The sequence below is a fragment of the Durio zibethinus genome, chromosome 2, assembly GCF_047325235.1.
Source record: "Durio zibethinus cultivar Kanyao isolate XHJ-2024 chromosome 2, ASM4732523v1, whole genome shotgun sequence".
Lineage (NCBI taxonomy): Eukaryota > Viridiplantae > Streptophyta > Magnoliopsida > Malvales > Malvaceae > Durio > Durio zibethinus.
In genome coordinates this window covers 6,428,944-6,453,152 of record NC_143163.1, presented here as the reverse complement: position 1 = coordinate 6,453,152, position 24,209 = coordinate 6,428,944, and the positions used below count along the sequence as shown (strand labels likewise).

Below are 24,209 nucleotides of genomic sequence, written 5' to 3'. Positions count from 1 at the left end.
GCAACTTACCAATAGTTTAGTGTATTTCATTTTAAAAATTAAACCCATAAAAATTTTACATTAGTTTGGTAGAATTCATAAATTTATTTTGTAAGAATTTTTATTTGAAAAAGTTTTTTTTTTATTTTTGTTTTTATTGAAAGGATTTTTCTTATATAAATATTTTTTGAAAACTTTATTTGAAAAAAATTTTTTATTTGAAAAGATTTTTTTATAGAATCATTTTTCTTCTTTTCTTTTTTTTAAGATTCATTTACTTCCAGAAATAAAATTTCTTAAAAATAAAACCAGAAAAAAAATTAAAAAAAAAATCAAATGAGTTAAAAAAATCAAATCAAAAAATTAAAGTAAAATGGAAAAAAAACTTGCAATCTGGTCAGGTCAATACCAGGATCAATGCACAGATCCTCATCGAGTCACCCACAGGTCAGAACTTCCAAAACGCTATCATTCTGCAACAGTATAAAAGCTAAAACTTTAATGTTTTTTTCATAATTACCCAAGCCACTCTCTCTCTAGCTTTAGGATTCTCTCCCATCTCTCTAAAATCTCTCAAGAAATCCGTTAAAAACTTCAACTGAAAATTAATATTCTACCAATTTCTAAAAAAATTATCGAAAAATTCAACCAAAAACTAAAAAACCGATCGATTTTTGGAAAAATGGCTGGAATATGGTAGAAAAACTCAACCGGTCATCGGAAACTTCATCAAAAAACCCATATTCATCCCAAAAAACCCAGAAAAACCAAAATTTCCAAAAAAGAAATTAGATTTCTTCAAAATTTTTCAAATTTCTCTCAAATTTTCCCCAATTGATCCCAGAATTATCCAGAATCTTAATTCCAACCCCAAAAACCTAAAATCAAACATGAAAACTTCATATTAAACCCAAAATCTCAAAATCAAACTTTTAGAATATTCCTACTACCAAAATTTTTTAGACCTTTCTTTCTACGAATTTTTTGTGTGTCCATCTTTTGTAGAATTGATTCAATTTATAGATAGTCCTAGGACTAGTTTTAGAAAACGGATAAAATCAATCCCAAGCTTGAATCCTGAGATTGCATTCTGTCCAGCGTGATTTTTGGTTCAAAATTTCAGTAATTGCATTGATGCAATTTCCATCAAAACTTTAATCAAAGGATTTTGATCGTTATTCTATTTTTCTTGTTCACGTGCAGATTGAAACAAAAAAAGGAAAAAAGAACATAATGAAAAAGACACAACAATAATATTACTCTTTCTTTCATCCAATTTCTTCTCATCATTCATCATTTTAAAAACAGCCATATCTTTTTTCAATTTTTTTATAGCACACTTGGATATGTCCCTTGTTATCATAATAATAACATTCTATGTCACTATAATCTTTGTCTTTTATCTTAAATTTCCTTCTTGATCCATCAAATTTTTTTGAGTCTTTCCTCGATCAAAATCCTCTATAACTAGTGTATTCCTTCTAGGTGATGAGTTATGTGTTCCCATAAGCCTTTCATTCTCATATAACAGGGTAAATGTATCATTCAACTTCAAAGTAGACCTATCAACCAACAAAGTTTAAACTAAAGGCCTATAAGACTTAAGTAAATATGACAACAAAATTAAAGCTTTCTCTTCATCTTCTAACTCATCAACAAAATTCGCTAGCAATTGAAAAACTAATCTATTAAACTTATTCAAGTGATTACAAAGACTCGTACCTTTTTTTATCTTTAGAGAACACAAATCTATCTTCAAACATAATCTATTAGTCAATAACTTTGAAGAATAAATACCCTCAAGCTTATCTTATAAACTCTTCGAAGTACTCTCAATCAATACACTATACTTTACCTCTGAGGCTAACGCCAATCTAATAGTATAAACAATTTTATTCTGAATTCTATTCCAATTACTGTAAGACATTTTCTTAGGCTTACTACTCTTTAATGCATGATTCAACCCTTATTATACTAACAGATCTTGAATCGTACTTTGTTATAATATAAAATTACTCTTTTCATCAAATAAAAGAATCTCAAACTTGGGCATAGGCATACTAAACATACCTTTTTCCTACATTTTTACTTGAAATACTTACTTCATGATCTCTTAGGTCTACCTCTCCTCTTCTCAAACCTCAAATCTCAAACCTCACTCTTCCCACATCTTGAACCTTCAGCTCTATATCATACACGCAGCATCCATACATAAAATAGTGAACTCAAATCAAGAATAAAAATACATAAATATATTTATTTTGGTCCAACTAAAAATGACATACTCCAAACTCAATCTACTAATAAATAAATCTTTACAACTATGAGACTTTTAAAATAAGAAAAATCACTAAAAACTTCTTATCAAAACTTAACCCAAAACCCAATTACACATTTTTAATAGCCTACTCATTTAGCTATTTTTTTGGTGTCTAACTATCTGGCATTACCAAACTAAAATCAAAATATTTTATTTATAAAAGTAAAACCCATTATATCTTTACTAAACTCCTGATGTGAGATACAAGACAAACTTTAATTTTACTGAACTTTCAGTGTGAGATTATGAGATTCAAGGTAAACCTCAACATATATGTCATTACCCATGATCATGCCTTCTTTCAAAAAATTAACAGGGCCGATGGTTTCGTCAAACCCATCACACTTATCTTTATTAAAATCTGATTGGCATAAACCAAGTCTGGAGTAACAGAACACCAGTGAATCCCTTAAATGATAATCTTTCACTAGCCATTTCAAACAATTCTCGATGTTAGCCTTTGTTGGAATAAACCGAGCATCTGACTATTCTTATGTAGTTTAAATAGATACAATACTGCTAAATATTCGTATTCAATTAGGCTTTCTTTAATAATGTAAAAAATTACAAATGAAATATTCACCTATACCAAACATCCATGGAACAGATATGATGTTTGCTATGATCTTGTCAAGTGTGGATATATTGAAGTAAATCAAACTATTGGATAATTATAAGCTCATATTTCTATATTGTATGTTGATTGATTTTTCCTCTTCTATGAATTTCTTTTTGATTGGGGGAGTTCAAATACCAACTCATTTTTTTAAAAGTTACAATGAATTCATACAATTATGCAATAAAATGTGTTTAAATGCAACTCTTTCTTGGAGCAATGTAATATGTCAAAGCATAAAAGATAGCTAAAACATAAGGCTGATAATAAATATCTATAAGCATTAGAATGTTTTCCTCCCAAACTTCATACTTTTGAATCAACAAAATTTTCATGTTTAATACATCATTTATGGTCTCTTTAGGCTTACACTTTCACTTTTTATAGCTCACACCGCAAAGCACCATACATTTCTTTGCCAATATGCCTGAGCTATCCAAAGTACAATGCTTAGAGTAAGCTTTTGATGATGACATTAAAGCAGTAGATTTGTAAGTGCTACCGTGTAGAATTATCTTAAACTTTTCCCTCATAAAGCTATCTATCAATGGAGACTTATCCTAGCATGCTTTCAAAAAGCTGATTTTTGGAGACTAACCTTTCCATGCTCTGGGAAAGATGATCCTTTCTTTAATGTTGGATATTGACGCAAAGGCAATGTGGACAAATAACTATCTCAATGTTGGCCGAGGCTAAAAACTTTTGCTTGCAAAGTTGGCATAGGATTTTTGTTAGAAAAATTAAAAAAGAGAATAGACATAATAAAAAAGAATTTTGATTGTAAGATGTCTTTAGGATACAACAAAATCTCATAACTCTCCAAACAAAAATGATGAAAATGATTATACTGAAAGATCTATTTATAATGAATAAACAAACATAAACTTCTATTGAAATGGTTATGACCTTTTATATAATCATGACCTTTATGAATAACAATCTATTTATATTCAAATAGTTATGACTACTTTTCATATGATAATTATTTTTGTTCAAACATAATTATTTGAAATATAAATAAAATTAAAATAAAATTTAATTTTATTCATCAATAATTAAATATTTCTATCAAATGTGAGATGCACCATATTCTAAACTACTAACAATCCCTCACTAGATTGAAATGTTGGTGCTTAATTTTTAACTTTTTACATAAATAAATATTATGAATACAAAAAAATATCTCTTAATTTAAACCTTTAATTAGTGTATATATCTTAAAATTCTAACGAAGTTGATGATTTTTGTAGATTAATCTCAACTCCTAATGTTAGAATTGAAAATATAACACACATAATAGTTAAAGGTTTATTACCACTTTTAGCATTACTATGGTTATGTGCTTATTCTATTCATAAATATTTACAAGAGATACCCAAATTTTTCTTATTAAAATAACACTTCTATATTTATATAGGTAGAATTTTCATTATGTCTCCATTACTTTAGACATTTAAAACTCCATTAAGAGTATAAAAATCAATCATTCTCACGTAATGGATCACACTAATTTCTTAAATTTGAATAGATCTTACTAATGCTTAACAGATATATAACAATAACTTATTTTTACCCATTAAACTTTATAAGTAGAGGTTATTAATTCAAAATTGAGTTCACATTATTAGTGTCTAATAGTAAAGGTTTAAATCCATTCTACTTGTAGTACCATTAACCAAATATCTTGAAATTTAATTTTTTTTAATGGTAATTACCCCCACTTGAGATTGAATCTATAAGATAATCACTTTATATTAATATGTCCAAACTTTTTATTTTGTATATCATATATATGCTCCAAACATTGTTGCCTCATTCTTATCATTTTAAGAAATAGTTGGTTTTGGTTGTGGCCACAACTTTATATTCACTAATTTCAACCATTCTATTTTTGTACTTTTATGCATTTTTAATACAATTATACTTCTAGTACAATTGGATAAACTTAATGAATAAACCAAACCATTTTAGTCCTTTTAAGAATTTTAAGAACCTTTTTATGATTTTACTTTAATAAGTGTCTAAACTTGTTACCTTGTATAATTTGCTCATAAAATTATACTAACATCTTACAACACTATGGTGGCAATTTTTTTTTTATTCTTATCACCCCCACCATGTGCAGGTATGCATTCTTTTATTAAAAAATATCTCATTTAATTGTTCAAGATATCAAACATACTTAATCAAGTTGTCATTTCATTTATCTTTTCACTATTTGATTTTTTTTTTTAAATTAGGAGACCTCCAAATCCACTCTTAATGAAAGATAACTAGTAAATATCTTAATATTTCTATAAAAGTTTCAAAACTTTTATATTTTAATTCAATATAGAAGTTTACATCAATAAACATATTTTAAATATAATCATGCCTCTATTGTTTCTTTTTAAGACTTTTATGTCAATTTATAAATACTTATATAAATCTATTTTATCATGGACACTATTAATAATTTTTATTACTATGAACAAAACCATTTCATCACCTAAGTGGATCAAATAGCATTCTTTTGCTATTATAAATGTTTTCATATTCAAAAGATCCTTGAATCACTCACGGCTTTTAAAGTAAATACAATTCAAAATTTTCATCATATAAAATCAGATATGATAAATCATTTGTACAATCTATGAATTAGACCCTATATATAACAAAAAATTACCACAATGTGATCAAGATTGTGGCATCAATTTTGGCTTATGGCTATTCTAAGCCAACCATAATAATCCACATTATACCTACAAATCATGTAGATTTTGCTATTGAAGTTATCTCATTTATAATGATGACTTTTACTGAAAACCAACTATCGCAAATGTCATCATGAGTTTTCAATGCATATATTAATTGTTGAATGGCCAATTCCAAGTTCATAACTATTGAAACCTCTAAACTTGATTTCAAATTTTTATGAGAACTTTATTCTTCCATCATTGTGCAGCCTATATATCTCATTTATTTATCACTTTTAATTGGTCATAACATTTTTGGATATATAATAAAATCAAACTTTACTCATAGGACCAATATACCTATGTACAATAATAGTCCATAATATATTTAACTCTAATTTCAAATATTTTTACAATTTTTTTGTAACCAATTTGTTCATATCTAGATCACCATATCAATGCAAGTCATGAAACATGAATGAAAAGAATCATTTTCATAAAATAGTATAAATTATAATTATAATATAAGTTCTACTCATATTTCATGTAAAAATTTATAATGAATTTGCATTGGTTAAATCATTTATTGGCTAACTCTAAGACTTACGACTTTTACAAACCAATATTATTATCTAAGCCCATATGTTAATACAATGTATAACCAGCCACATCATCGCCATTGTCATGAAACTATTAAAAACCTTGAAAACTTATTCACTTTTCATTTGAACAGCTTGCAAAAAGCCATTTTTTCATATACAAGAAGCAAAAATATCTTCATTGTCTTTAACCAACAATGTATTAATTAGATGATAGCATTTTATCTCCATAGCCCATATCTTTCTTATATGTATAAGAAAGAAAATTTCATCACATTTAGTTTATTTTCATAATATATGGTAAACTGTACCAATGTTTTCCATACCATCACAAAATGAAATTAAACACATGTATGTATTAGTGCCTTTGGAACATTGAATTTGCATGTTCTTTTCTAATTTATAAACATGACTAATTAGACATTAATGAGCATTCTTCAAAATGCTAGTAACTAACAATTGCTTCAATATTTTTAATAACATGCCTTTTCTTTTAATCAATATCCTATATGTGAAACGCAACAATGCCTTTTTGTAACCATTAATTAACTCTTTGACAACTATTTATGATTTTCACTTTGTAATTGTTCACAATAAAATTTTATTTTATAAAATCACTCATAGTATAATACACTCAGTAGGGAAAATATATGTTACACTACCATTGTATAATAATAACAATTATTTGGTTTATTATCCACCAATTAATCCATGAAACACCATATCTTAATAATAATTATTTACATACATCAATTAATTTTTGGTTTTCATGAAAATTGAACACTAGTCAAAATTTGAACCAATAATAAATTTTTAAAAAAATATCAACCTTTGATTTATAAACGACCAACAAAGATAGAACCATATAAATAGCTTGACTTAACTTATTATCTCAATTTTGGTGCCATGATTTAAAAAACAAAACTAATCTTGTAGCCAAATCTTATTTTCTGCATATATTCTTCACTTACATCTAATTTTCATGATAAATTCCTTTATTCATTTTTTATTGTTTTCATAGAAACCATGGGATAATATGCTTGTTCTATATATATATATATAACCAAAACATGACAATTAAACAATCGACCATTTTATTAGATACCAATTCAATTCATTACTCGATAACAAGTGACAATTCTTTTGGTTATAGATCAATTCATATATTTTTCTTTTATGTTTTCAAGCTATTTCCCATCCCAGTCTTTATAAGCATCAATTTTTCAAATAGATATAATACAATTTATTAAACCTAATTGTAGAGCCAATTTTAGTATATACATAAACTTATGTAATGTAATCAATATTGTGCATATTGTATTTTGACTTTACACACTAATTAAATTAATTATTAATGTGTTTATCTCATTCAGTCAATCTTTTTACCAGTAATTATGCAAAAAATAAAATACGTACCTCTAATGAAGATCTTTATGAAAACTAATTTTTTTTTATTAAAACATTAATCCTTTGACGCATTGAGCCTCATTTAATATTGATCTCCAAATCATGCCATTTTCTTTTACTTGTATCTTCTTTATGCGAAATATAAATTTCTCATAATTGTCTTTTAATTGTTAGAAAAAAATAAATAAAAGAATAGAAATAATAGAAAAGAATTTTGACTTTGAGACTTGAAAAATATTTTTTTAAAGGCAATTATGCCTTTAAGATATGACAACACCTCAAAACTCTCCAAGCAGAAGTAGTGAAAATGATTATACTGAAATATCTATTTATAATGAATGAACATACATAAACTTCTATTCAAATGGTTATGACATTTTGTATAATCATGACATTTATGAATAACAATCTATTTATATTCAAATAGTTATGACCATTGGTTATATAATAATTATTTTTGTTCAAATATAATTATTTAAAATACAAATAAAATTAATACAAAATTTAATTTTATTCATCAATAATTAAATTTTTCTATCAAATATGGGATGCACCACATTTTAAACTATTAACAATTTTAATTTTCATATCACCCCTTTTTGAGTTTACAAGCTTGAATTTGGCTAAGCAGCCAAACTCTGTCTCATCGGGAGAGGAAACTTTTATTATTTGAAGTTTGTTTAAATGGAATTTAGCTCCAGTGATTAGATTTTAAATTTCGATAACTTAAAGTACCCAAAAAAAAAAAAAAAAGCAAGGGTAATTCCTTGCTTCTAACTTTTTCTTAGTATTTCACGCGCAAAAGAATATTATTGTTTTAGCCATTTTAGAATTCCAAATCTAAATATGAAAGCTAATTTTAATTTGTATGATTTATATTTTTTTAACAGAATACTTTAGAGTTTATATATATTTTATGCATTTTCAATGGATATTTATTATATACTGTTGATGAATCAATGATACTTTATAAAAAAATTAATTTTAAAATTTTAAAATCTTTAAATATAAATATATTTAATCTTAAAATTATATTTAAAATTAATATTTTATAAGATATTATTTTGTGATTCAATAATAATGTATAACATGTGTACACTGATAATACACTAAATATAAATCCATACTTCAATATAGATTTAAAATATGTTAGATTTATATTAACTATATTATAAGCTTGATGGCAAAAGGATTTTACCTAATTACATTCCTTAACTATAAGTATGTATGTATATGTATATATAAATAGTTGAGATAGAAGCCTACAGGACAGCTACATCCCCTATGTTGGAGATTTCATGTTCCAAATACTCAATTTCCCAGCTTAATTATTCTAGAAATTAAACCCAATTAGTTGCTTGAATTTACACTCTCAATAAGCATATATGACCAAATGGGACAACCATGATGGATTCAATGAATAACATTTAGTGATGTGTTTATATAACCTTTCGGCCACTATGCATTACTTTATTCTTTTACCACAAATAGAATATAGAGCAAGAATCATATGCGAATTCCTTTCAAATTCTTTAACTAAAAGTTCACAGTGAGAATGATTTTAGTGAAATTAAAAATAACAATAATAGTGAGATTAGTTAATGTAATGATAAAATTAAAATCAGTAATGAAAATATGCATTTTTAAGTAAATGGTGAGATAAATTATAATGGGAAGAAAATAACTATTAAATTAATTATATTAAAATTTGTACATAATAAAATCTTAAATATATATTTAAATTTTACGAGTTAATAATTAATTAAAACTCAGTTTAATTATTTTTATATCAACTAAAATTTTAAAAATTTTATACATATTATTTATATTAAAATAATAATTAAAATTATAAATATTAAAATTATAAAAATACTTCAAAATATTTAATATTTAAAATATAGTACCTATTACAATTACAAGTGATATTTAGATAAATTAATCTTAAACATAAATATAAAATATATAACAAAATAAAAAAAGAATTAATATTTAATATACAATTAATGTAAATTTTTTATTCCAAGAGTAATGTTAAGAGATTGACACATTCCCATTTTTATTTTTTATTTTTTAAATATACCATAAGAACTATATAACATCCTTTTAATTTAACTTGTGGAGTTTTAAAAAAATATTATCAATGTATTTGATAATTTTTTTATAAAAAAAATTTAAATTTAAAAAAAATTATGTTAGAATACTTTAAAAAATAATAATAAAGAATAACACGAGCATTATTATTCGAAAATTCTACCGGAAAGTTGTGTTTCTCCACCGCATTCTAGAATATCAAATCTCCAACCAAAGAAATGATGAAATTAATCTCACGAAAAAATGTCATCCAAATGATATCACGGTGAGATTTGAGAACAAAAAGGAACCCAAATGCCAGGCGTTGATGCTGGTGCTAGACAGAGAAATGAGATTAACGCTTCTGCTTTACTCCTGCTTTATTTGATTCTTGCTTCATCTTAGACATGAGCCATATAGAAGTAATAGGAAACCTTACCTAAAAAGATACACATGGAGGCGGTTGCAAGAATCCCAATCTTAGGTTTTAACTTCTCAAAAAGAAATACACATTTGACATTTTCATTAATAATAGGATTATTATCCTTGACGCGGATTTTTATATTTAATTTTGACAAAAATATTAAGTTCGTAAGACAAATTTAGGAAAAAAAATTTTCATTAAACATTAATTCTAACATTCAAAGCAGGGGTTTCATCTAGTCTCATCCGTTTTATCAAATATATTATTTTTACATTTATATATAATTTATTTTATATAAAAGATAAATATATGATATTATAGTGTAAATAAAAAAAAAACGATAAATTATCCATATTTCGAAGCTTAATAAAAAACAATAAAAAAATATTAAAGACAAAAAAAAAAAACTCATATTTTAGTTTTTAATTTTTTTTGAAAAAAAAAATCTAATCAAGTGTGAATTGTACTATTTAAAAATCTAAGCGGGATACGTAGAATTTGAGGCTCTAATTTTTTAACTTAGATAAACATGTAAAATGTTGATACCTTAAAACTCCGATCCCAACCGGCTACGGACACATCTATTTGGAGGATATATATGATTTTTAATGATACAGAATATAATATTCAACTTCCATGCTGAGCTAATTAAGTATAAATGCACTTTACGTCATGTTAATGGACAATGTTCATCCATTTAAGAGATTCCCCATTAGGAATCCAGAAATAGAATAGTCACTGCTTCAAATTCTTTTCACTTTTCTTTTTTGTATGAAAGTCGGAATTCTTTCTCCCCACAAAAAGAAAAAGAAGGTTCATAAATAGAAGTTTCTCTCAGTCTGAGAACACTTTAGATCGTGCTAGTGACTAGTATGCTTTTCCCACCTGAGGATTTCCATCATGATTTTGATGCGGTTAAATGTTTCGATTTCATTTCATTTTATAACTTTCCATTTTTTTAGTGCTCTTATAGTTTTCAAAAACGTTATCCAAAAGTAACAAGAAAAAGAAAAAGAAAAAGAAAAAAAACTGAATTATTCCTTATTCAAAGATATTCAAAATGTACCTTTCGTTTTTTATTCTGGTCCACAAATTGATTGACAAGACGTCTAGTGGTCCTAACTGCGTTGCTTATTGTGGCATGGATGGATGATATGGTAGAGTGTTGATTGATTTGTTCGATCGTTGTAGATGCAATTTCTGCAACTTTTTTTCTCCGCTGCCAGCCTTCCAGACACTCCATTAGGCAGCCCATGATATCCCACCCCCCCCCCCCCCCACCCCCACTTTTTTTTTTTTTTTTGGGCCAGAACATGATATCCTATCTTCAATTCAATCCGATTACATACCTAAAACGGCGAAACCCCTAGTTTTCTTGAACCCAATATCATGAAAAACCAGATACGTGGATTCCATGTAACCTACATATAAATCCGGTGTTTGAACAGATTCATTATTCTGTAACAAACTATAAGCCCTTATCTCTACTTCTAAATGACTAACATTTTAGTTTATAAGGTACTATAATTCTCATAGCCTAAGCACTTTTATAAATCCTGCATAGAAGACAATAATATTTTAAGATAGACCAATGACTAAGAAGATATATCCAAGCAGCAATAAACCATACAGACACAATAACTGGGAAAAAACATAACAAAGATGACTCAGCAATAGGCTAATATAAATATAATAGAAGTTACATCACTTCAAGTAATTCTTGCTCCGTAGCTCATATATGGCCTGATTGGAGGTGGTGATCATTCATAGCTGAACCACGGTTTATGTTTTTCTTTTCTTTTATACAACATAAAGGGTATAGCTAGACCACTGTCTAATGGAGTGAGTTACCTAGAAATTTGGCCTTGCAGGTCGGACACATATAACCAACCGAATCTGATTGTATTTCAGAATCAACAGCCTCCTGGTTGAACTCTGTTCCACACCACACGCAAACAGTTGCAAGTTGATGCTTACCAGCCATATTTAACAAGATTTCTGATTCAAACTGATTCGAGGAACTGTAAGCACCTCCTATATCTGGATTATTACCCAAATCCATTGGAACCTCTGGCAATGAGGGAGATACTTTTACACCCCCAAAGCTGAATTTTATCGGCTCTATATCATCCAACCTCAGCTCATCAATTCTTGTTACATTGTCATGCCTCTGATCAATGCTGCAGAAACCATCTTCTCCCTGTTGTTACACATAGAGAACATTAAACTAATTTCTTCAGTGAAATAATTTCAGTAAATCATTTCTCCCAGAGGGATAGATGATCTAACATCTGTAAGAAATCTATGAAATTTAAAACTCCAATAGTGGTAGATTACTATGGGCAAACGATTTAGCATATATGTAAAACCATCAATAGGTAAAATTCATAACAATAAACAATTAATAAGTCACATTTCACAATCTTATTTTATGCACAAGGGGAAATCCAAAAAAAAAACTAAATAGTTTATAACCTTATTTCCATTCCAGAGATGTAAAAATTTGTTTGAGTTTTTATTTTTTCAAGTAAACATGGAAAATACTCATAAAAAAGCAATGAGGAAACAACTAATAGTTTTAATGAACCAGATCAACCAATTTAAGCAACCAATGAGGAAAGCTTATCAACGGCAACAATACTACCAGATTGAGTAAATTTCACTCCAAAAAAAAAAATGAATGATAGCTACGTACAAATGGAAAGTCATGAGAGCTCTAGTGAGCATCACAACAATCTCAAAGTCTTTACAACACATTGTACTGATAAAGCAGTAAAAAAAACAGAACAGGCCTTATACCTTATTTGAGATAGCATTTAATGCCGATGCACCCTTTAATGGTTGCAATTGGGACATTGATGATTCAGACACTTCACCCAGAAGTACATTTTGTTCAGATGTTTGACGTATAGTCTCTGGTGCAACATCTTTAGCTGGCCCACAACTATTTTCTAAACCAGTAAGTAACTCAGCATTCTTATTGTTATCCACTTCTCCAGGTTTAGGATGCTCCTTTGAGCCAGCACCAACTGAATTGACATTATTCTCAACATCACAGACACCCAGATCAGTGGAGAGAACAAGTAAGTTGCTTTCAGAACCTCTTCGCTGCTCAATGCAAGACTTTTCAAGTTCATCAGCATGAAATGTTAAACTAACACTTTGAACTAAAGTTTCAGATATAGTACCACTTTGCTCATCCAAAGATGCAGAAATTTTAAAATCAAAAAGAGCATCCACGTTCACAACATTGCTAGCTTCATCAATCTTCGTTGTCTTTTCATCAATGACCATAGGCTCACCAGTTTGTTGACATAAATCTTGATTCATTGTTCTATTAGTCGTCTCATCCTCTGTTCCTGATTCACTTAAAGGCAAATCGGAATTCATTTCATGATCAGAAGTAGAAGCAGGAATTTCTGGATTAGAAACTGCATTCAATTTATCAGGACTTGATCCATCATTGAGTTCATATCTAGGTACAGCAGCAGTAGTTTCAAGAATAGAATTCTGAGCAATTTCAATTAAAGCATCCATTTTAGAGATCCTAACAGGCAACTCTTGCTTAGTTGGAACCTCAGTTCTCCTCGGAACAGTCAGTAAACCAGGTGAATCTTCAATTCCCCTCACAAAGTTCCTAACATGGATCCCTACATGACCATTGTACCGACGCCGTTCATGAAATACTTTATGACAAAATTGACATTCAAATTTTCCGTCTCTAAGTATCACACCATCTCCAACAGAAGAACCAAGTCTATACCTCCTTGTAGTCCTCTGATGAAATGATAAAAGGTGCTGTAAATATGCATCCTTTTCATCAAATGTCATGTTGCATTTATGACATTCAAAAAGATCATGTATTTGAACTTCCGCCAGGTTATCCATACCCAGTAAGTTGACTTCCTTCTCCCGTTCAGCAGACCGCCTTTGATCATCCTCTTTGTGGATAGCAATTTCCTGCTATTGCATGAGTATTATTGAACAATGTTAAGTATTTCTTTTTCTTTCATGAGTTAAATGGATGTTAAGGCAAACTTCACTTACATTTTCAGAAGCCATTTGATAAGCATGCTGAGCAATGTCACCACCTTTATCCATTGTCAGCGGTGCATCATGAAGTTCAAAGTAGGATTGCAGGTATGCAGAGACTTCTTTACATGATACAAATTGCCGTCCACCAGGACTGAAAAAGAAAAAAAAATGATGATGCATAGGGGATAAATTGAAGTTTATTAATGATCAGTATCTCTAATTACTCATGACAGTATCGTTTGATAGCCCACAGAGCCTCGAAAATCAAGATTAAGTGTCTTCGATTAATTACAATCTAAACCCACTAAACAAAAATACTGTAAAATTTTGTTTTGTTTACATTCCATTCGCATGTAAATTATAAGGTTATTCAAAGAAATGAACAAGAAATCACCTTATATATCTTCGGCAATAAACTGAAGCGCGACCTTCCCTCCTCTTTAACCCCAACAAAAGCTTCCAGCCTATCGGCAACACGCCTCCGAAAATGCTAGCATCAACAATCCTTCTCTTCCTTCTCCTACTGCACCATTGCCCACCCAAATCTCTCATAAACCCTAGCAAAGCCTCCTCATTACCCGACATGCCCTCAGTCCTCCTTTTCAATTCCTCCCCATAAGGATCCTCCAAACCACCCAGTGCCGCCATATCGACGGCGACCCCGTTTTTGTTCACAATCTCTAAACCCTTCTCTCTCTCTTCCCCCGAATTCCCAGACTGCACGTTGGGCTTCCATCCTCGCTTTCTCTTCCCAAGACTGATCATGGCATCTTCAATCTCGAAATTTACCATGGTATCCCTCATCCCATAACTTACCATTGCGTCCCTCGGAGAAGAAGGAGGGGAAGTAAAGTCCAGGTGGTGGAATTCGGGGTGGGATTTGAGGGAGACTTTGAGGGAGGAGATTATGGATCGGTTTTCTAGGGCTTCGGGGTCGTGGAGAGGAGGGAAAGGAGGGGGTCGTTTTGGGGAAAGGAGGAGGCCGGGGAGACGGTGCCGGAGAGGATGGTGATGGGAGGAATGGTGGTTGTTTGGGGAAGGACGAGAGAATGTCTGGCGACGGGAGCCGGCGGATTCATTGAAGCTGGAACGGTCAATGGAAGGGATTATGATGTTGTCGGAGCGGTGAAGGTCGAAAGCGGTTGGGGAACAAAGGGAGAGGGAAAGGAGCTCGGATTGGGTTAGGGTAGTTAGGTCCACGAGAGGGAGAGAATCCAAGGTTAATGGCTGAGTGGCAGTGAGACTAGCCATTGCGGTTCGTTAGCAGCGGTCTGCGGTGGCGGAAATAATATGATCGGATGATTTACAAATATCTAATGGAGCCTTGCGCTACAAGTGGGCCTTTACTGTTTAGCGCCTTACAAAGCAAAGAAATTTTATTTGGTCAATCTAACAAAATCTTACTTGAATTTAAAAATTTTGTCTTGGCAAATCATAATTAAAAAAAATGTCTTGTTTGGAGATATTTATATATTGTTGGTATAAAACAAATCAATTTTTAAAAAAATCTTGTTTGGAGATAATTATATTTCTTATAAAAGAGAAAAAATCTAAAAAAAATTAGAGAAGATAAATTTTTCGATTGTTTAAATTATAGTTTGTTGGAATTTAATTTCTGAAGGAGATGAATAAAGTAGTAAATCATTTGAGATTTGAAGCTGGTAAATCATTTGAGATAGATCACAAGATCATGAAAAATTATATATATACATATATATATATATACACACGAGAAGTAATTTATTTATATTTGTGTAAAATTAATTTAATTTTGTATATTTTTTTATAATTTATATATGTTTGATGCAATTATTACATTTTGTGTTTTTTTCGTATAGATAAAAAGATAAAATTTTATAAAATTTAAATCAAAATGAAATGATTTAATTTATATCTAAAAAAGTAAAAAAATTGTATAATTAAAATGAAATGATATGTAAATTTTATAATAATCAGTATTATTCATTTAATATGTGAATGAAAATTTTATTTTTTTATAAAATTATAATTATTTTATATTATAATTTTTATATTTTTAAACTAATATGTAATATAACAAGTTCAAAATTAATTTTATATTTTATATTATTTTACTGTTTTATATATACAATAATTTTTTTATTTTTTTAATTATAAACTTAGTTTGATTACTTTTATTTTCTAATTAAAATGTTGTCTTACATAATTTATATATATAAATTAATTTATCTATCAAAAAATATATTTATTAATTCAGTTATATTTACTATAAAATAAATAAAATATTACTAATATTTTATAAATTATTATTTTTAAATAACATTAAAATCATTAACTTGTATAATTATTATAATATATATAATTATTTTCATTATTTTAAATAAAATAATATTTTATTTTTAATAATACTAAAGTGATTTCAAATAAAAAATTGATAAAATCATTTTGATAATAAAATTACTTTGATAATTACATTTACCATGATAATATTATAAAGCATACCGCAAGCTACCATATGGTAAACCAACTAAAGCTTATTCATCTGCCGAACGGAGTATGAGAAACGAGTAGTGCATCCATTACAACCAAACATGAAAAATGGATATCGCACTGTAGATATCACTTTCCAACCGCAGTCACCGCACAATGCTAATATGGCTGATCTTGTTTGGGCAGATGGAGTTACATAACCCACCACCAATTATAATTTAGGACTCAACAAGTTTTACCACCCTAAACCATTTGACCGGCCTCTATTTGGCCAACCACAACTATATATAATATTTGATAATTTATTATTGCAAGATCTATTGAGAAGGTGAGCTAATTAAACAAAAGTTCAAAAGGGATATCTACATTTTCCCAACCAAACTGGAGCATCAACTCACCAACCTGATCATACGCCAAGTCCCCTGATTCCAGGTTATATAAACCCAAACACTTGCCCTTGTTTTTCTTCACTCAAAACGTAGGAAAACTCCTTTCCGCTATTAGAAAAAAGAACACTCTTGATTGTTGTTAGGAAATATATTAAAAAATGACCTCTTTCAATAGCTTTATCTTGGCTTTCTTCATGGCTTTGACACTTTCGAGTATCAATGTTGGTCTGACGGCTCGACACCTTCTTCAGTTGCCACCTTTGCCTCCATTGCCAACTTTGCCTAGAGCTACGCTCCCACCATTGCCTTCTTTGCCAAATCTCCCGCAGCCAACAATTCCCACATTGCCAACTACACTACCATCTCTGCCCAAGCCTGGCTCCCTGCCTCCACTTCCTAGCATGCCCACCATTCCAACCTTACCTACTGTCCCAAAGGTCACCCTGCCTCCACTGCCTAGCATGCCCTCAATGCCCACAATCCCAACCACGATTCCATCCATCCCATTCTTCTCCCCACCACCTGCAAAAACCAGCCCTTGAAACGTCCCTTCAATTCAGTTGCCTGATAGATCACGGATCACTCGTATTGTTTGTTCTCTTATTCAAAATGAGTATACCTTTTTGTCTTTGTTTCATTTGATGCTGCTTTATTACTGTGTGCAAATGGCAGTTCCTATTTATTGTACTTTGAGATATGTTCCTATATGTGGATTTATATACATTATATTTCTTGCTTATCTTAGTTATTCTATGTTTTTCTTACTTTTTTAAATTTGAGTTATGAGCTGATACTTAAATTTACATATGAAAGGAGACAACATTATAACTTTAAAACATATATTCCTGTTCTAAAGAACATTTCTCACAAATCAACATAGCAAAAAATGGCTTATTTAGCTATATAAACGGTGCAGTGCTACTGCAGCATCAGATTAAGTCTGTGCCAAATGCTAAAATAGTTATTGATTACAAAGGATATCGATGGATCCACCTTTCAAACATGTTGTAACATTCCTTACCTTTGTACTCGGTTGGAGAATGACCTGCTCCCTGTACAGGCGACATGAAAAATGGTTAACTTTTTATTTAGTTTCATTCCTGCTAACCAGCAGAGAAAAAAAATAGAGAATTTTGTGATTAATTTCTTTACCTTCAAAGTAGCATAAGTCAATTCATATCTATTTTTACTATATTTCATCGTGTACCTGCATAGATTGTAAGGCAAAATAAGGAAATAAATACTGCATTTTTACTTGATTTAAAATTATTTCAAATAATAAAACAAAACAAAACAAAAACAAAAACAAAAAACTTTTGAAGATATGGGGAAGTTTACAATCTCACCCTGCAACTTGACCATTAACAAACCACGGTCGCCAATCGATGTCTAAGGTCAACTTGAGCGTGCTTATCCATTCTTCAGTAGAAATATGTGGAACAACCATATCATGATCACCACTGCAGGATAAGAAAACGTAAGAAAATATATAAATTTACATGATAAAACATATACAAACAAAATTTGTGGAAATAAAATAAATTGTACTTGCAAGTATAAAGTTGAAACCTTAAATTGATTTACCGGTTTAGAAGAAAATCAAGTATTCAAAAACCGTTACATTTCCACAGTCTAATTTCTAGTTTAGCAAAGAAACTTTTTGGGAGCATGAATGCCCAAAAACCCACTCTTTTTCTATCAAAAATTTTGCATAGTACTAATCTCTGTAGATTGGCGTGTAGTGCATCAAACCTAAGATTTATGTTTATAGGAAAATCAAAAGTTCCCTTTTCATTAAAGATATGATAGTGACTTACACTATCATCACGCTGTTGGTCCATCTAATACTAGAAGCAAATGATAGTGCTTATACCACCATTGTGTTAATGCAACTTTCATCAGGTAATGTACGAGACATGATATAGTGCGTTACTTGGTGCAATTATATATCCGGGAAATATAACCATTTATGGGTTCACATATTGGAATATCAATAATTTGATTTCAATAGTAATATAAGAAGAAATGATGAGTCAAATTTGTGGAATGTCACCTGTAAAGTAGAACTTTCATGCTTCTCTCTGTTAGATTTCTTTGATAGTCTATTGCACTGGCAACGCTGTAAATGTAGGTCTCATGTGCCAAGGTAAGGTTACATCGATACCATTGTTTCACAGTTCCCTGCTCACCATTAAAAGGAAAAGAAAATGAGTCCATAAATTCTGTATGTCATCGCAATAAAATTTACGTACCTTTCGAACATGAAGATCTTCTTGAACAGTCTCATTGTTGGCCCATATGTAAGACAGTATGTACTCAAAATTCTGCAGACAGAAAACTATTTGGTAAGATCCATACTTCTAACTATTCATACCAGCAATATATGCAATTAGCAGGGTCAAGCACGTGTGCAAAACACGAGGAGTCAGTCTGAAACCTTGCAAAAGTAATCCTGAGTTTTTGAGTTTGGAATGGGAAGTTTTCTTGATGCTTCTCTGAGAGATCTTCGGAGTTGTTCATCATTTGAATAAGGTAATGCAAGATCACATTTGGGCAGGAGTATATCTTGGTTATTAATATCGTCTACACACTACAAGTTTAAATAGATAGCATTATTAATATCCTCTCCGCCATGAAAACTCATGATAAATTAACCAATTGTAGTCAGCCAAACCTTGTTGATAGCAAGAAGATCTTCTACACATGCGGTATTGGAGACATCCACATCTATATAATTCCCATTGCAGTCCCTTTTCACTGCCTGGAAAGGAGAATCTTGATCATTACTAATCAAAGTTGATAACAGAAACAGATTCAACTATTCAGTTCTGCTATTACCTCATAAAGGCTATCAGGTATGAGGGCCATATCACAAGCAAAGGGTATTTTCGAGTTATCTTCGAGCTTTGAATCTGTATGTGGGGATCCACTGACGATTCCCTGATTTCATTCAAAGATCATCACTTACTGGAATTTGACAATCTGTAATAAATTCGTTTACCGTAAATTTGGAAAACCAATTGGACTGAATTGATTGAATTGATCTGGATCCTTACTAATAGATTTATATATGGATACAGTCCACCTTCATTACCTGCATTGACATGATTAATCACAAGTTGAGCTCCATGATTCATGCAAAAGACTAAAAAGCATTACAATATTGGATTCACTTTTTATCTTATGTTGCTCAGATGACAAAGTACTAGAAATGAATACCTGCCATGACAAAGTATATTCAATTTTTTGTCAGTTTGTTTTTATATTTGAAATATTACATGAATATGTAAGAAAATGAAAAATAAAAGTGACCGTTGTTATGTTTATTTTAATTTTGCCATTTGCTTCGCCATCAAAGGTGATTTTAATGCTAACAGGTACAACTGCTTCTTACTTTACTTGGATGAAAAATTAGAGTCCAGAAATGCACATAACTTACCATCAAAAATTTCTTGTGCCACAATTGGTGCAATTATGCCAGAGTATGAATCACTAGCAATGAAGAACGGGTTATTGATAAATTTTGGATATTCCTTCAGCCACTGCGTTGAGTATCACAAACGATTAGACTTGAAAAGGAAAAAAATGGCTATTACACACATTTTGATCACCTCCATGACAAATAAGCCTAAATTTTCACTTCACCTTTCTGATAAACAAGTGAAGTTGGTGAGCTGATCCTGTATCTGATATATAGTAATCTTCAGAGTTTTGGGAGTAGGAGAATCCAGTTCCAACTGGTTCATCTACAAATATTATACTAGCACTCTGTATATTCATCACCATCACGCAGTGACAGGACCAAAATCTTAGAGTTAGTGATATTGAAGCCTCTAGTGTCCAGAATAAACTTGGAAAATCAAGAACAAAAATATTGCATGCAATCTTCACCTTTGTCCATGTGTGTGGGTAAAGCAGTAAAGTTGGCAAGCCCCCGGAGTAGTCAGTTGTATTGAAGGATAGTGGACCTTCAAAGAGAAAAAAAAAAAACAATGAAGCAAAACAAGGTCGTGAAGGCATCAACCATCAATTTCCATCAAAAAAGAGAGAGAATTAAAAACAAGCTATCAACAATCAACCATGAGTAAAACTAAAAGAAATTCCAAAATTCTGCTTTCTTTATTTTGTAATTGCCATTTACTTCTATTAGGTTCTTAATCTCTAATCTTGGAGCCAGAAAGAGAGAGAATTGTAGAATGATAATATCTAGAAAACAAGTTGGGAACTATGACGCGCATTTGGTAATTGGGTTTTTGAGGTATCTAGTCTTTTCTTGCCCATATAATTTGGCCAGGGGATGAACTTAGTCATTTTACTCTCTCAAAAGGCCGTTTAAAGTCCAAACTCTTACGCCTATAATTTATGTCCTCTCCACTACTGTTTCGAAAACCCACTCACACCCAGCCCAATAGAGGTGAGCGGAAGTCAAACCAGCCGATCATCAATTTCAAAAAGCAGTAGATCGACAAAATGTGAAATGGCCTTACTGAAATTTAAAATTAGAAAAAAAAAAGAAAAAAAAAAACATAGTGACTGAAAAAATTGTGGAGACAATGTCAGTATCTGAACTTAGTTTCTGTTTGATTTTCTATCTAACAGTCAAGTAAGTCATCACGAGGTAGATCATGTTCCACGTGACTTGCTTCCTTTCTCCATTGTCCTTAAAAGAAAGGCCCATTTAAAAGGTCAAAGTTTTTAAGCACGCGTTCATGAACATCAACTATTTTAAGTGTCAGAGATTTGTTTCTCCTTTTATGTGGGGGTTATGTCTCTTTTAATTTGCAGCTTCTTCAGATAATTATAACATCGTAGCGTGCAATGCGCACTTACCTTCTGTTAAAAATTTGACATGAAATGTCCTTTCATCGATGAAAGAAAAAAAAATGACAGAACCTACCTTGATCCAAGAAAATAGATTAAAAGGTAGTTGATAACTGAGAATGAAGAAGGCACGAGTAGAGAAATGTTATTGTAAAGTGATTAATTCAGCTAAACTTATCCACAATATTTCCAGTTTCATCAAAAGGAAGCGAAGAAAGACAAACCGACAAACCTGTTTGGAAAAAGAATCCAGTTAAAGCGGAACAGCCAGGCCCACCATTCAAATAAAGCATAAGGGGATCCTGTCTAGGCTTTCCTTCCGATTCCACGAACAGATAGAACAGCTCGGATTCATTCACTCTAATGTACCTGAAATCGAAAACCAACAATGTTCAATAACATTTTCAGTTATTTCTTGAATTATAACTGTAGTCTAAATGTTACAGATAGCGATAGCAAAGTGCCACTCACCCTGTTTCTAGCTTGAACGGCAGGTTTCCAGGATAGCCTGGTAGAGTCTCAACAATGGAGCCAGCTGAGTCTGCATGTTTGGAAAGAAGTAACAGCAGCAGCGGCAGCAAATGCACAAGAAATTGGCAGCTTATTATGTTCTTGGATAACATGATAGTTTTAGAGACCTAACGCAACAAAGCAAAAGCAGCGTTTACTCAGAGTCCTTCCAAGTTCCAATTTGCTAAACAGAATTTGAGAGTGATGAATTTCGTTGTGAAATAGTGCATGTTAAATGTGGCATACGACAGAAAGAGAATATGTTGTCGGCATTACAAACATCAACCACCATTCCAAACTAGAACTGGGGTGTGGGCGGCTTGTTTGATCTTACAGTCAATTGGATTGGTCAATCAGTTATCAATTTATGCTTTCTCTTAATAGCCAATTAGCCTTGCAAAGTGAGGCCCAGGACAAAAGATATTTTGCGTTACTGTCTTTGAGGGGGAATCACATTGATGCTTGAACACAACTGAAATTCACTTTTTTGAATCAGTATTCTCAAACAATTGAGAGAGAACTACGCTTTTTACCATTTGAGCCAAACATTCCTAACTAATATTACCTAAATTATGAAACCTGTTTTCTTTTTTTTCTTCTTCTCTCTCTCTGTCTGGAGGCTACCCCTGCCGTATTTGGATTGAGAACATAAATTCTGAGGAAAAAGAAAAAGGACTCCGGTCAAAATTTTTAATAAAAACATTTACCTTAAAAATATATTATAATATTTTAAATTTTGTACACTTAATAGCAAAATCTTTTAATATGTTAATTTAAACTTTTAATTTTAATTTTAATAAAAAAATTTCACAATCTTTCGCTCAAATAAATTTTCTAAATCTTTTCTCGTATGATAGAAAAAATTTACTTCCCCTTGTGAAGAAGAAGTTTAATAATTCTGATTGACCTTTTGACCCATCGGTCGAAGTAAATACCGTAATAAGACATACGTGGGGGACTCTCGCATCATCATATTTTTGTTTTATTTTGACCTTAGCAATTTGAATGCCTTCTTTTTGGCTTTGGAGCTTAGGACTTGGAAAAGTTAGATCTTCGGTGCTACACTTTCTCAAGGGTAAATGGAACCGGTTAAGTTTAATATTGTTGTCAATAGTCCATAAAACTTTTAATTTTAATAATTAAAATTTAAATCTTGAGAATTTTAAATGCATATTAAAAAAACATAAAGAACACATGCTGTCAGTATTTTTCGACAGGCTCAAGGCAACGTAAACCCCATCCTAAAAATCATTATATAAACTCCTCTATCTCGAGGGCTTCCACATCACTTTTGTGAGATATATTTGGATAAATAATAAAATTAATTTTTTAATTTATAAATGATCAACAAAAATAGAATCATATAAATAATTTAACTCAATTTATTATCTTAATTTTAGTACGATGATTTAAAAATAAAATTAATCTGACAGTTAAATCTTATTTTCTACATATATTCTCTACTTACATTTAATTTTTCATGATAAGTTTCTTTACCTATTTTCAATTGTTTTTATAGAAACTATGAGACAATTTGCTTATTCTATATATAAGCAAGACATGACAATTAAACAATCGATCATTCTATTAAAACTCAATTAATTCGTTATTTAATAACAAGTGATAATTTTTTTAATAGTAAATTAATTCATGTCTTTTTCCTTTATGTTTTCAGCTATTTTTCATCCCAATCTCTATAAGCATTTATTTTTCAAATAAATATAATACAATTTATTAAACCTAATTGTGAAGTTAATTTTAGTATATGCATAAACTTATGTAATGTAATCAATATTTTACATATCGTTTGACTTTACAGACTAATTAAATTAATTGTTAACATGTTTATCTTATTCGGTCAATCTTCTTACTAATAATTATGTAAAAAATAAAAT

At 30.3% G+C, this 24,209-nt stretch overlaps 3 protein-coding genes across 7 annotated transcripts; 1 reads left to right on the top strand and 2 right to left on the bottom strand.

The window, feature by feature from the left end:
- Positions 1 to 11,382: 11,382 nt before the first annotated feature.
- Positions 11,383 to 15,406, bottom strand: LOC111309095 (uncharacterized). 5 transcript variants are annotated; one of them, XR_002692345.2, is made up of 5 exons: positions 14,520 to 15,406; positions 14,138 to 14,276; positions 12,890 to 14,053; positions 11,794 to 12,290; positions 11,383 to 11,511 (listed from the first exon to the last, which is right to left on the bottom strand). XR_002692345.2 is itself a non-coding variant. In XM_022907944.2 (4 exons), exons 1-4 carry the CDS (start codon positions 15,374 to 15,376, stop codon positions 11,925 to 11,927), a joined length of 2,526 nt encoding a protein of 841 aa, XP_022763679.2. In that variant the 5' UTR covers positions 15,377 to 15,406; the 3' UTR covers positions 11,745 to 11,924. The 5 variants fall into 5 exon arrangements, 2 of the variants coding, with proteins under 2 accessions (XP_022763679.2, XP_022763680.2); XR_016330236.1 differs by having other exon boundaries at positions 12,890 to 14,050; XR_002692344.2 differs by having other exon boundaries at positions 11,394 to 11,646.
- Positions 15,407 to 17,001: 1,595 nt separating this feature from the next.
- On the top strand, positions 17,002 to 17,631 carry LOC149519942 (uncharacterized). Its single transcript, XM_089748228.1, has one exon. The coding sequence runs from the start codon at positions 17,142 to 17,144 to the stop codon at positions 17,523 to 17,525; it is 384 nt and encodes a 127-aa protein (XP_089604354.1). The 5' UTR covers positions 17,002 to 17,141; the 3' UTR covers positions 17,526 to 17,631.
- A 151-nt stretch (positions 17,632 to 17,782) lies between these two features.
- On the bottom strand, positions 17,783 to 22,555 carry LOC111308354 (serine carboxypeptidase-like 18). Its single transcript, XM_022906676.2, has 14 exons — positions 22,276 to 22,555; positions 22,037 to 22,173; positions 20,875 to 20,951; positions 20,629 to 20,751; positions 20,423 to 20,525; positions 20,040 to 20,077; positions 19,822 to 19,923; positions 19,658 to 19,744; positions 19,421 to 19,573; positions 19,236 to 19,307; positions 19,037 to 19,164; positions 18,330 to 18,443; positions 18,136 to 18,190; positions 17,783 to 18,035 (listed from the first exon to the last, which is right to left on the bottom strand). The coding sequence occupies exons 1-14, from the start codon at positions 22,425 to 22,427 to the stop codon at positions 17,952 to 17,954; spliced, it is 1,425 nt and encodes a 474-aa protein (XP_022762411.2). The 5' UTR covers positions 22,428 to 22,555; the 3' UTR covers positions 17,783 to 17,951.
- Positions 22,556 to 24,209: the final 1,654 nt, after the last annotated feature.

What these genes read in the sequence shown, in the direction of transcription:
- LOC149519942 (XM_089748228.1), top strand. Translation starts at nt 17,142, where the DNA reads ATGACCTCTTTCAATAGCTTTATCTTGGCTTTCTTCATGGCTTTGACA.
- LOC111309095 (XM_022907944.2), bottom strand. Translation starts at nt 15,376, where the DNA reads ATGGCTAGTCTCACTGCCACTCAGCCATTAACCTTGGATTCTCTCCCT. An exon ending in ATCAAATGGCTTCTGAAAAT is followed by an intron (nt 14,054 to 14,137) that starts GTAAGTGAAGTT and finishes CTCATGCAATAG; the next exon opens with CAGGAAATTGCTATCCACAA. An exon ending in TAAATGCTATCTCAAATAAG is followed by an intron (nt 12,291 to 12,889) that starts GTATAAGGCCTG and finishes GTGTAACAACAG; the next exon opens with GGAGAAGATGGTTTCTGCAG.
- LOC111308354 (XM_022906676.2), bottom strand. Translation starts at nt 22,427, where the DNA reads ATGTTATCCAAGAACATAATAAGCTGCCAATTTCTTGTGCATTTGCTG. An exon ending in GTTAATGGTCAAGTTGCAGG is followed by an intron (nt 18,191 to 18,329) that starts GTGAGATTGTAA and finishes CAATCTATGCAG; the next exon opens with GTACACGATGAAATATAGTA. An exon ending in TGACTTATGCTACTTTGAAG is followed by an intron (nt 18,036 to 18,135) that starts GTAAAGAAATTA and finishes TCGCCTGTACAG; the next exon opens with GGAGCAGGTCATTCTCCAAC.